At 41.6% G+C, this 13623-nt stretch overlaps 1 protein-coding gene across 1 annotated transcript in view; it reads left to right on the top strand.

The window, feature by feature from the left end:
• LOC115150108 (E3 ubiquitin-protein ligase rnf213-alpha) overlaps positions 1–13623 on the top strand; it is a 62129-nt gene that overhangs the window by 21839 nt on the left and 26667 nt on the right. Inside the window, exons 13-26 of the mRNA XM_029693039.1 lie at positions 896–951; positions 1165–1324; positions 2006–2161; positions 2289–2387; positions 2469–2591; positions 2985–3174; positions 4299–4472; positions 6499–6651; positions 6790–7388; positions 7492–7651; positions 7775–7992; positions 8262–8399; positions 8625–8786; positions 12220–13510. Coding sequence (XP_029548899.1) covers positions 896–951; positions 1165–1324; positions 2006–2161; positions 2289–2387; positions 2469–2591; positions 2985–3174; positions 4299–4472; positions 6499–6651; positions 6790–7388; positions 7492–7651; positions 7775–7992; positions 8262–8399; positions 8625–8786; positions 12220–13510 — 3679 coding nt within the window. The remainder of the gene's footprint in view (positions 1–895; positions 952–1164; positions 1325–2005; positions 2162–2288; positions 2388–2468; positions 2592–2984; positions 3175–4298; positions 4473–6498; positions 6652–6789; positions 7389–7491; positions 7652–7774; positions 7993–8261; positions 8400–8624; positions 8787–12219; positions 13511–13623) is intronic.

The following is a 13623-nucleotide window of genomic DNA, read 5'->3' as shown; positions in this document are numbered from 1 at the left end:
GGCCTTGGTCAGGGAGGTGACCAAGAAACCGATGGTCACTCTAAAAGAACTCTAGACTGGTAAGGATCGAGGGAAAGATGAGCAGAGCAAAGTACAGAGAGATCCTTGATGAAAACCTGCTCCAGAGCTCAGGACCTCAGACTTGGGAGAAGGTTCACCTTCCAACAGGACAACGATCCTAAGCACACAGCCAAGACAACGCAGGAGTGGCTTTGTGACAAGTCTCTGAATGTCCTTGAGTGGCCCAACCAGAGCCTGGACTTGAACCCGATCGAACATCTCTGGAGAGACCTGAAAATAGCTGTGCAGCAACGCTCCCCATCCAACCTGACAGAGCTTGAGAGGATCTGCAGAGAAGAATGGGAGAAACTCCCTAAATACAGGTTTGACAATCTTGTAGCGTCATACTCAAGAAGACCCAAAGCTGTAATCACTGCCAAAGGTTCTTCAACAAAGCACTGAGTAAAGGGTCTGAATACTTATATAAATGTGATATTTCATTTATTTTATTTTCCATAAATTTGCAAAAATATCTAAAACGCTTTTTGTCATTATGGGGTATTGTGTGTAGATTGATGAGGACATAACATATATATTTTTTGGATTAAGGCTGTAACGTAACAAAATGTGTAAAAAGTCAAGGGGTCTGAATACTTTCCGAAGGCACTGTATAGTGTGTGTGTGTGTGTGTGTGTGTGTGTGTGTGTGTGTGTGTGTGTGTGTGTGTGTGTGTGTGTGTGTGTGTGTGTGTGTGTGTGTGTGTGTGTGTGTGTGTGTTTACATTGTTATTTGTACTCCTGTGAAAAATGTGTTACAAAAAAAGCGGTCAGCATCCTGAAACAGTTTTGGATTCATGCCATTCTGTCATACCATCCGCCATTCTTTTTACTGACAGGCTGTGAAGGATTTGTTGCCACGTCTCTTCAGCAGAGTTAAGGAACAACAGCACAGGTAACACCTGTCTCAAAACAAACATAATATTTAGAGTTGTTCTCAATTCCATCTGAGTAGCAAAGGAATTCAAATTGAAATACATGAAGTGATAATTGTCTGTTATTTCCCACAAGGATTAGACAGACTAGTCTTGCAGCTCCTCACCATGACATGTTTCAAGGTTGACATTAAATGCTTGTTCACCATCACTAACCAGCGTGTTGTTTTCAGCCATGACGACAGATATGGGGACTTTTGCCTTGAAGCAGCTGTGAGCCTTCTGGAGACCATTTGTAAGAATATGAAAAGTAATTTGGACCATGAGATTCCTTTGGTTTGCCTGGATCTTGTCAGTCTGATTGCAGAAACGGCTGGTGCCTTCCATCTCCAGGTATATCCAAACACAACCATGAATTCAATCTTTGCCTTTGCTTTTACAGTGCCTTTGCTCTTTTCTCTAAAAATAAAAAATGTGTTTCCGTTTTAATAATCTCATAACTCAGAATAATCAAGAAAAGAGTAGGCAGATGAATAATGATCTTTACTCCAGGTGGACATACAGTGGTACAAACTGATGTAAATCTCAAAATGTGCTGCACATATAAATAATATATAATTCAATATCGTGCAATAAATGGTAAACAAGATGGCCTTGCTTTAAAGGATAATAAGCATTTCATATTTTAATGTACCTATTTGAATCTGTCAAAGCCATTTTTCGAGTAGAAGTTGTATGTCTCTAAAACCCTATACTGTTTTAGAGACATACACTGTACATAACTTGAATTATATAGAAGTAGAAGTTGTATGTCTCTAAAACCCTATACTGTTTTAGAGACATACACTGTACATAACTTGAATTATATAGATTTTTTAGAAGGAAAGAATCAACATGGTGGTTCTTGAAGCAAAAATCGTCTGAATTTATTTTCAATACAGTCTGACTTAGCATTACAAGGCCGATTTAATGTTAAGCCAGGCTGAACTGAATTGTAATATAATGAGTGATTTGTCCAAGAGATAAATATTTGATGAGTCTGAATATTTTTGTTATGAATTACTATTCTTGTAGACAAAGGAAGTGGCAAATAACCTTTTGGAAAACACGCGCAAAGAGAAGTTAAAGGAGACCATGACCATCATAAAGGAATGGCTGCGAATCACATTCAAGAACAAATTGGTTAAAGATCTCAATAACATTGATTTTGCATACATGTATGAGACTAAGGTAAGAGTTTTTGTTTTACCAAATTAAATAATTGATACAAATAAATATTATATTTGTATTATTATTATTGCAGAACAATTGGAATTGGAATTCTAGTGTTTGATAAAAGGAAAACCTTTTCTTGTAGGTCTGGAACAAGCTGGTCTCACATAAAATTGGTTCAGAAGAGTTCACCCAATACTGGAGAAATACATTCTTGAATGATTTTGAAGGAAAACTCAAACAGGTGAGAGGGGTACATCTACAAGTTCATCAATTAAAAAGATATGTATGTACATAATTCATTAATATCTTGTATGGCCATCAGGAAACGTCCATGCATCAAATTGAAATATATATCAATAAGATAGAGGAAGTGAGCGGGACGCTGCCATTCTTGGAGAACTCATTGGAGAAATGCGCTTTGGAAGCAGTCACAGTCATTTGTCAGGCAAGATGAATAACAGAATTATTTTGAAAACTATCAAATCAAATTTTATTGGTCACATACACATGTTTAGCAGATGTTATTGTGGGTGTAGAGAAAAGCTCTAGTAGAAATTAAAATTTCACTTTCAATCTGGAAATGTACATTTACGTCATTTAGCAGGCACTTTTATCCAGAGCGATTTACATGAGCAATTAGGGTTAAGTGCCTTGCTCAAGGTCATGTTTTTTTCTTCACCTAGTCAGTTCAGGGATATGAACCAGTGACCTTTTGGTTATTGGCCCAATGCTCTTAATCGCTAGGCTACTTAATCGTTAGGCTGTGCATTGAGTTTGTCAGGAAGTAATGATCAAACAAATGTTATTTTTATCTCCAATTTTCATTTGACATGATCAGGGGATCTCTCAGGAGGCTCTCTTTGAACGGTTGAAAACAATGGACTTTAGCAAGTTTGAGAGGCTAATATCTACTATTGTGATGAAGTCCTGGCCCAAGACTGACAATGGAGAATATCTGGAAGGGGAGGACTGTGTAGTGGAACATCTTCTCAACTGGTCCATGGCCAAAAGTGTCTTTCAAGTCCAAGGTAAATTTTCTCAAGAAATTCCACTGCTCTAACCATTTCCACAACAAATTCCACATACAATCAAGGCTAACATTGGGTGGGAATGTTCAACACAGTTATATATGAAAGAATTGATATACAATGGCTATTAAATGTAAAACTGTCACTTCCAAATGTTCCTTGAGAGCTACACTATACAGTATATGCAAAAGTATTTGGACACCCCTTCAAATTCGTGGATTCGGCTATTTCAGCCACATCCGTTGCTGACAGGTGTATAAAATCGAGTACACCGCCATGCAATCTCCATAGACAAACATTGGCAGTAGAATGGCTTTACTGAGAGCTCAGTGACTTTCACCATGGCACCATCATAGAATGCCACCTTTCCAACAAGTCAGTTTGTCAAATTTCTGCCCTGCTGGAGCTGCCCTGGTCAACTGTAAGTGCTGTTATTGTGAAGTGGAAAGGTCTAGGAGCAACAACGGCTCAGCCACGAAGTGGTATGCCACCCAAGCTCATAGAACGGGACCGCCGAGTGCTGTAGTGCGTAAAAATCGTCTGTCCTTGGTTGCAACACTCACTACTGAGTCCCAAACTGCCTCTGGATGCAACGTCAGCACAAGAACTGTTCGTCGGGAGCTTCATGAAATGGGTTTTCATGGCCGAGCAGACGCAAGCTTGGAGGAACGCGTTTCCACTTCTGGAGTGATGAATCACGCTTCACCATGCACAAAGCGAGTTCCATACAGAAATGTTTTGTCGAGATCAGTGTGGAAGAACTTGACTGGCCTGCACAGAGCTCTGATCTCAACCCCATCGAACACCTTTGGGATGAATTGGAATGCCGACTGCGAGCCAGGCCTAATCGCCCAACATCAGTGCCTGACCTCACTAATGCTCTTGTGGCTGAATGGAAGCAAGTCCCTACAGCAATGTTCCAACATCTAGTGGAAAACCTTCCCAGAAGAGTGTAAGTTGTTATAGCAGCAAAGGGGGGACCAACTCCATATTAATGCCCATGATTTTGGAAAGAGATGTTCGACGAGCAGGTGTCCACATATTTTTGGTCGTGTAGTGTATTTACATTTGAGTGCATTTTCCAAATGTCCACTTAAACATACTAACTATGTTTTGTATTACAGGTGGAAATCTGAAAATGATTGACCATTTGTCAGACGATGCTAAAGAGCGGATGGTTGTGGCAAGCTCTGCGTTCAGTTCTGTCTCAGATAAAGTCATCAAAGGCAACATCCAGATGAAGACTCTCAGTAAAGTCCTCTCAAGGAGAACAACATTCATTGAGCTTTTGAAGATAGGTGATTGTCAGAAGAATATACCAAATTAAGACATTTAAGTATAAATATGGCTTTAATCCTACTGTAGTAGCCAGGAAAACCTCCCCAGATTGATAGTTTAATGACATCCAATAAAGAGTTAATCTACTGTGTCATTGGGAGGTTGGTTCTGTTTAAGGTCCAAATTACAGGCAAAATATTCATAGTATTATAAAACACTTTTTCAAAGTTTTTGGTCTTGGTTTGATATCAGGTCTTCATCACTTCACCTTACATCAAAATAAGTCCCCCAAATGACTTTCCGGCAACTCTTGCATAAACAGTGCATCCGGAAAGTATTCAAACCCCTTTACCTTATCCACATTTTCTTACGTTACAGCCCTAGTCTAAAATGGATTACATTTTTGTTCCACCTCATCAATAAACCATAATAACAAGGCAAAAACAGAAATTTAGCAAATGTATTAAAAATAGAAACAGAAATACCTTATTTACATAAGTATTCAGACCCTTTGCTATGAGACTCGAAATTGAGCATCCTGTTTCCATTGATCATCCTTGAGATGTTTCTACAACTTGATTGGAGTCAACCTGTGGTATATTCAATTGATTGGACATGATTTGGAAAGGCACACACCTGTCTATATAAGACCCCACAGTTGACAGTGCATGTCAAAGCAAAAACCAAGCCATGAGGTCGAAGGAATTGTCCGTAGAGCTCCGAGACAGGATTGTATTCTTAAATGGAAGAAGTTTGGAACCACCAAGACTTCCTAGAGCTGGCTGCCTGGCCAAACTGAGCAATCGGGGAGAAGGGCCTTGGTCAGGGAGGTGATCAAGAACCCAATGGTCACTCTGACAGAGCTCCAGAGTTCCTCTGTGGAGATGGGAGAAACTTCCAGAAGGACGACCATATCTGCAGCACTCCACCAATCAGGTGGAGTGCTGGTAGAGTGGCCAGACGGAAGCCACCCGTCAATAAAAGGCACATGACAGCCTGCTTGGCGTTTGCCGAAAGGCACCTAAAGGACTCTTAGACCATGAGAAACAAGATTTTCTGCTCTAATGAAACCAAGATTGAACTCTTTTCACATGAATGCCAAGCGTCATGTCTGGAGGAAACCTGGCGCCATCCCTACAGTGAAGCATGGTGGTGGCAGCATCATGCTGCGAGAATGTTTTTCAGTGGCAGGGACTGGGAGACTACTCAGGATCGTGGGAAAGATGAACAGAGCAAAGTACAGAGAGATCCTTGATGAAAACCTGCTCCAGAGCACTCAGGACCTCAGACTTGGGTGAAGGTTCACCTTCCAATAGGACAAACGACCCTAAGCACACATCCAAGATAATGCAGGAGTGGCTTTGGGACAGGTCTCTGAATATCCTTGAGTGGCCCAGCCAGAGCCTGGACTTGAGCTTGTAGAGTCATACCCAAGAAGACTCAAGGTTGTAATCGCTGCCTAAGATGCTTTAACAAAGTACTGAGTAAAGGGTCTGAATACTTTTGTCAATGTGATATTAGGTCTCGTGTGGCTCAGTTGGTAGAGCATGGTGTTTGCAATGCCAAGGTTGTGGGTTCGATTCCCACGGGGGACCAGTACGGCTAAAACAATGTATGAAATGTATGTGTTCACTACTGTAAGGCGCTCTGGATAAGAGCGTCTGCTAAAATGTAAATATTTCAGTTTTTGTTTGATAAATTAGCAAAAATGCCTACAAACCTGTTTTTACTTTGTCAATATGGGGTATTGTGTGTAGATTGATGAGGGAAAAAGACGATTTAATCAATTTTAGAATAAGGCTGTAACATAACAAAATGTGGGCAAGTCAAGGGGTCTGAATACTTTCCGAATGCACAGTTTATTGCTAAGTATGTGTGCTTGCTAGCAATGCCAAAAGGGGACTTTTATTTAGATCTGAGGTTTTGTGGTTATTACTCAAAAAGTCTTGATCTGTGGAGGTTCTCCTGGTTACTCTTCAATAGAACCACAATGAGCTCAAAGTATCGTCTTCATTGTTTGTTTTTTATAATATTTTTTTTTTACAGATGGCCTGTGTGAAGATAGTCGTTGTAAGGATGACACCACTATGAACAGATTACTGAGATTTAGAGAAGAGGAAATGGAGGATGTGAACAGTTACAAGAAGATGGTCGAGGGCCTAGTTATAATTTGTCTCCGACTCAAGGAGCATCTGAAAGGTGAGTTAAATTATATTTGATAGGGATATACATTAAAGCTTATGTTATTGGTACTGTTTATCAAATATTTGTTAATGTATGACTGCATGATGTAACAGCCTTGGTCATGGTTCTCATTGATGTCATATTAATCCACAGTCGATGTGAAAGAGCTGGAGCTCCAAAACCAAGAGAACATAGATCAGATGACGCTGGATGAATTCATGGAAGTTCACAGACTTGACGGGCACACCTCTGATGTAACTGGGGTGGTCACATACTTTAACCTCTGTAATGTCACCAGAAAGATGGCATTTGATCTAAATGCTTTCAGGGAAAGCTTCATTTTTGCTTTGTGCTTGGAGTATCAAGCCAAAGAACTTTCCCACAACCATATTGACACTGACAAGATAGAAGTGTACACTCTTGATGTGATCCACAGCAAAATATTCCAGGGTTGCTATGATAATTACAAGAGGATCTATGAAAGTTTGAAATCTGGCACTTTATCATTGGAGGATGTGGATAGCATCTTTGAAGTCTACAAAGACAAGTACGATGAGATGAAAAATGATCTGGAGATCATGTGCAGAATCAACTTGTCTGATGATCGAAGATGGATCAGGAGGCGAATCGAGCAGATCCAACAGTACCATGACCTTCATCAAGCATTGGATTCAGCCAAGGTCATTATGGATGTCAGAGAGACAATCTGTCCTCAAGGGGACTTCAAAGTGCTACAGAGTTTGCTGGATGTGGTGAGTAAGGAAAATTCTCAAACAGTCCACGTGTTCAATCTATGCATCTTTTCCAGCATTAGGCTACTACTGTATATTTATATATATATTACAATGTTTCCAGAGTAATGCAGACTTTAAGGAGAAGAGTCTGAATCACATTGATGACAATTTGATGGAAACTAAAAAGGTTCTTGAGGACATCACAGAACCTCGCAGACTGTGTCTTCAGGAGCTTGGCCTTTGGGGGAACTTTGTCAAATGGGTCAAAGAAGCTCTTGAAGGTAAGGTCATATCAAAACAGAAAGAGCAGCACCAGTAGTAGCCACCTAGGTTGTTTGCCATTACTAATTCAACAAGTTTTTACATGGAAAAAGGGATAAATGTTTCATGTATTGCCGTTGCAGATATCAATGAGCTGAAAGTGTTTGTCGACCTGGCCTCCATCTCTGCTGGAGAAAACGACTTGGATGTGGACCGTGTAGCCTGTTTCCATGATGCTGTTCTTGGTTACTCCTCGATGCTGTATGGGTTACCACAAAATGCTGACTTTAATGCCTTCAAGGAGGCTTTGGCAAAACTATGGAAGGCGCTTGGAAGTGACAGCAATATTCCAAATAAGCTGGTAAGCTGTTCTGACAGTTATGACATATTTAATATATTTATATTTAATATTTGGGGAAAGGCTTGTCGAACCAGAAAGACTAAGGCCACTATTTGATTAAATGCGGAGTGGCTTTTCAGAAGTGTTTGATTTGCAGAGCAGCATTTACTGGCCTGAGTACATACACATCTAAATGATATAATCCTTCACAATCTTAGCACGCCATTAGGTTTGGAACTTGAACTCATGTTTTAAACCACATTCTATTATTGTTTCCTCCCTGATTGCAGCGGGATACTGCACGCCATTTGGAGTGGCTGAAAACTGTGAAGGACAGCCATGGTTCTGTGGAACTCTCTTCTCTTTCTCTGGCCACGTCCATCAACACAAGAGGCGTCTATGTTATTGGTGCACATAACCAGAAGAAGGTCTGTTCAATCATTAAAAAAATAATAATGTTTTTAGAGACAATTTAATTATTATTTTTACGTTTGTTTGTTTAATGATTGTCATTATGGAGTCAATGTCTATATTTGTACTCATACAATGTCTTCAATTTATATTTGCCATTGACAAATATCTGTTAGTACTCTCCTGAATACCTGCAGCGGTAGATTGACATGTTGGATCTTGTCCATTGTTTTCTCCTATAGCTGAGTTTAGACACTGCCCTGAAGCTACAGGTTCCAGACCAGCAGGAGGAAGGTCAGATGCGCAACTACTCCTTAGAAGACCTGAGAGATCTGCAAAACAAGCTCATGCTGATGTCTGGAAAGGGGGAGCAAAGCAAGAGTGAGGTGGATCACTTTACTGAGGTAAGGGGATTGGACACCAAGTGAACCATCACAAACCTGAAATGATAATTTACTGAAAATGTTTATTAATTAGATTATCATGCTACCACAGGCTCCTTACGACATGCATTGACATATTACAATAAATATGGTTCTCTTTCAATTACTCATTTCGATATCTCACATGTCGGGATTCACTAGGATCACCTACTCTCAAAATAATCTATCAAAAGCATCTGATGGAGACAGACAGGTAGTGGCGAATGAGGTGAGTCCCTCACCTTCCTTAAAAGCCCTTCTGCCCTCTGGTTACTCTTCCTCACGAAGAGAATTACTCTCTAGCTCTCCTCAGATTGACTGGATCCCTGTTTTGCTGCTGAACTGCACACAAGTGAACTGTGAATGATATCGAGCATAGGTCTTCAGACCCTGTCGAGAGGTTGACTACTGACCTGAAAGGTGTTTTGTTTAGAAATTCCTTTTCTACTTCTCTGTCTATGTTGGTAGATAGCTTCATAGCTAGCTATTGAGACTCGGTTAGCCCATGTTGCGAGGCTAACTTAGCTAGCCTGATGAGAGGCAAGCTAACCTCACTAGCATACCCTACCTGCAACACGGTAGCATTGCTAGCTCCCTTCTCTCATCTAGTTTAACCTACGTTCACCCATTGTGTTAACTCAGCCTCATGGCTCCTTCGGTCGCATGAGCACACCATTTAGTCCCCGGTTTCCTTCCGCCAGCACTAAGCTATCCACGGCACACCTTCACCACGAGCTAGCTGCTAGCTAGCTAACGCCCCACTAGCTTCATGGCTATAGCGTTCTACTGTGCTTATTATTGCATGCTCTAAGCCTCAAGGCTTCTAACTAGCTAGCTTATTACACCACTTACACAAGCTACTATTTGCTACTATTTCCTAGCCTACGCTGTCTACAGATTGTTCTTACAACAGGCTTCTACTGCTATCCCATTCAAGTACGAGCCTAGCACTCAAAGACCCACGCTCTTGTGCTTGGGGTTCCATGATTGCAAGAACACAATTCCTCCTTCTATGCATCAATTGCTTGGGTAAGGAACAAGAAGGGTTCGATGCCCCTGAGTCCTGTGAGCACTGCAAACTGCTGACGAGTGCAGGTCTGAAATGCAGGCTTAAATTTGCTTCAGTCTCTGTAGCCCCCTTCGCCTACGAGCCAACAGCGATAGCTGAGGCTGTTGGATTCCATCACTACCAACATCATTGTGGGCTGCTCGATGTTGAGAGATTTTGGCCTGCTTACGGTCTGTAGACCGACCAAGGTCCACTGTCACTAATGAGTCCGTGGCAATGACATCAAGTCTCTCCTGCCCATGGTTCTGGCCAACTACTCCAAAATTGACACCATTGTCACTCACATAGGTTTTAATGACCTTCAGGGGAGGACTAAAAACAAAGACCCTTGCTAGCACAGGGAAGAGAATAATTATCTCTGGCCCCCTCTCGTGCTACCGAAGGGGTCCGGAACGTTTCAGCCGACACTTTGCCCTGAATAAGTACCTGAAGAAACTTTGCAACGACAGGAATGTCTCTTTTTGTGACAACTTTGATTTCCTTTGGGAGCAACCAGCACTTTTTAAAAGAGACAGGATTCACCCTAACCGCAGGGTTCCAGGATTATTTCCAGCAACTTTGCTAACTGTTTTAGAGACTGATGGACAGGGTCTAGTAGTGCTCCAGTTCTCCCTGTCAGAATAAGCAACAGAGAAAAGCATATCAACTCCTATAGAAAGGGCACTATGGTTATTGTGAGTAACCTAATTTATGTTCCTTTAACTCTGCCTTCTAGTGAGTTTATACAAACTGTCATCTCCTACCATTCTGATAGATTGGAAACTGTCAGAAAACGTGGTTGTAACGTTAATAATTTGGTTGTTATTTCATTGGTTACCTCTAGGCAGATGCCCCAGGGGCAGAGTGGCCCACACTCATTGAATATGGCACTTTAAATGTTAGAGCAATCACCAGTAAAAACCTTTTTCGTGAATTACCTCATTACTGAGCGCAAAGTTGATTGCATGTTTCTCACTGAAACGTGGCTGTCTACAGGCTGTAGTGCCACTCTTATTGAAGCCCCCCCTCCCCCCGGACTACAGCTTTTCAAACTCTATCAGAAAAGGGAAAAAGGGTGGGGGGACAGCCTCTATTTTTACTAATGCCCTCAGCTGTAAGGACACTTCATGTGGCGACTTTGGGTCTTTTGAGCATCATGCTATACTGTTTATATGTCATCCACCAGTGCTGGAAATAACCCTGTATAGGCCACTAAAGCACTGCCCCACTTTCTTTACTGATTTCTCTGAACTATTGTCTATTTTCCTTGAGAACTAATATACAATCATTGTGTTGGGTGATTTTAATATTCATGTTAACAAACAGACTTGACTCCAAGGCCATTGAATTTCTGAATCCATAACCATACTCTGGACCTGATTATTATCAAGGGGCTTTGTATTGACATATCCTCTATTGTTGATGTTGCTTTATCTGATCACCAGTGTGTATTTTTTACTACCTAGTTGCCCATAGCACAGAGTAATACTGAACGCATTGTTAAAAAACACTATCTTACCTCAGCTCTCTGTCCTTGGATTTAAGTGCTGCATTCGACACTGTTGACCATGATGTCCTTCTGGACAGACTGGAGAGGTGGGGTGGCCTCCGGTCCAGTTCTAAATTGGTTTAGGACCTATTTAACCGGTCAAGAGTTTTTTGTCACCCTTGGTGAATATAACTCAGAGAAAATACATATCACATGTGACGTTCCACATGGTTTGATTTTGGGTCCGGTAAAGCACATCCAATTTTACATTGGACATTTTAATTCACGGGCAATAAAGATAAAAAACCTAGGTGTTATTTTAGATTCTGAACTCTATTTCGAATCACACATTAGGAATGTGACCCAAATACACAGATGCCCTTCTGCACCTTCTTGGTGCGTACTCCCTCGATTTCGGGCCTCTGAGGGTTGCTGATGTTGGGCCTACGGAGAGCATGTCTTTGCGATATGGGAGTTGGCTATATCCCCAGATGTGAAATATAGAAACAAATAATTGAAAGAGAACTTAAGGTTACTCGCGTAACCCTGGTTCTCTGATATTATGAGTGATATATCGCACCGCATTTCCATGCTTGCAAGAGCGCAAGGAAGAAACACATGCTTGAGACTAACCAGAGGGCTGGACAGTGGCTCCTTCTTCTAAGGAAGGTGAGGGGCTCACCTGATTCGCACTCTACCTCTACCTGTCAGATGCTTTTGCTAGGTTCTTCGGAGAGTAGGTGTTCCTAGCGAAACCCCACATGTGAGATATCTCACTCATAATATCAGAGAACCGGGGTTATGCAAGTAACCTTACGTTTCATGTGCAGAAACTGAACTGAATTTTTAGACACCAAATTGCCATCTTATCTTCTCAGGTTTTTGACAGTGTCCAGAGGCTAGCTGTAGCATTTGTAGATCTTTATGCCGCTGGGAACCCACTTTTTAGGGTTTGGGAGGCCAAGATTCACTGCAATATGGAAAGTGACACTGGTGTCATAATGGACTTCAACCTTGGCAACATCCTACGAAAGATCATGGTGGAGGGCAATGCAGTCAAACAGCTTACAGACCTGTGCAGGAAGATAGAGATGTGTTTGGATGACTGGAATAGATTCATGGACAAACAGAGATATCAGCACTATTACCTCAACTATTACACAGCAGAGCAGATAGTCTACCTTTGTAATGTTTTGACCGAAAATAATCTGAAGAAGAAATTGGAGGAAAAGGTCATGATGATGCTCTCTTTCATCAAACCTGACTGCTCTGTGTCAGAAGTGTGGGAGTCATGGATGACTTTTCACAACCACGCCATGAATACAGCTGGGCAAGAGGAAGACACCACTTATCAGACTTTTGTTGACCTTCAAAGTGACATGGAAAACTTAGATTCCTCTTTTGCAGGTGAGAGAAAATGTGCCATTGATGTTCTGCAGAGCGTTGTAGACCAGGCTGTTGGTTTACGAAAACTGGATCTGGTCTGGGATGCTTACATGAAAGACATGAGGAACATTATCCAGTACTCTTTAGACATCAGAAGCCTAGGCAGTCTGCTAGAGGTGTTGGCCAACAAACAAAACCAGGAACAAGAGGAGGAAGAGGAGCTTTTAGAAACAAGTGAGAATACAGTCAGTAGAAAGCTCCCAAAAGGCTTCTTCACTGGTCAACCTAATCTCATAATCTGCCCACAAGATAAAATCTTGACTGCAAGCGTCTGCTTATATATGACCAGTGATGATGAGAAGCTGCCTACCTACGATGAAGTCCTCCTGTGTACCCCTGCCACGTCATATGAGCAAGTGGAGCTTTTCTTCAGACGATGTCTCACACCGGGCTACATGGGTGAGAAGATCTATACCTTGCTCTTCGCAGACCAGTTGAGCTATGAGGTGAGCTATGCAGTGGAGAAGTTCTTTCAGAAACTGAGTTCATGCTTTCGGAGCAGCTATAGGCTGGTGATCATCTGCAGCACAGAAAGAGAGCACAACTACATTCCCTCTGCCTTCAGTCACTTCAAACGGGACATTGTGCCTCAGGAGTCTCCTGGACGGATACAGAAATACCTGTCCAGGCACTACACTGTCCCCTCACACCAGGCCAGTGCTGCATCTGTGTTCAAAGGTAGACACTTTGTTGGGATTGTGTCTTCCAAGAGGGCTGGAGTTGGTGAGTTTATTGAGTTTTGTCACTTTACATGATCCTATGGTGTCTGATATTGGTTTTCCATTGTAATCATGGTAAAAAAGAATATCATTTTTTAAGCGATTTTTTTTTTATGC

This window comes from Salmo trutta, chromosome 16 (assembly GCF_901001165.1).
Source record: "Salmo trutta chromosome 16, fSalTru1.1, whole genome shotgun sequence".
Taxonomy (NCBI): domain Eukaryota; kingdom Metazoa; phylum Chordata; class Actinopteri; order Salmoniformes; family Salmonidae; genus Salmo; species Salmo trutta.
This window is presented reverse-complemented; position numbering and strand designations above follow the sequence as displayed.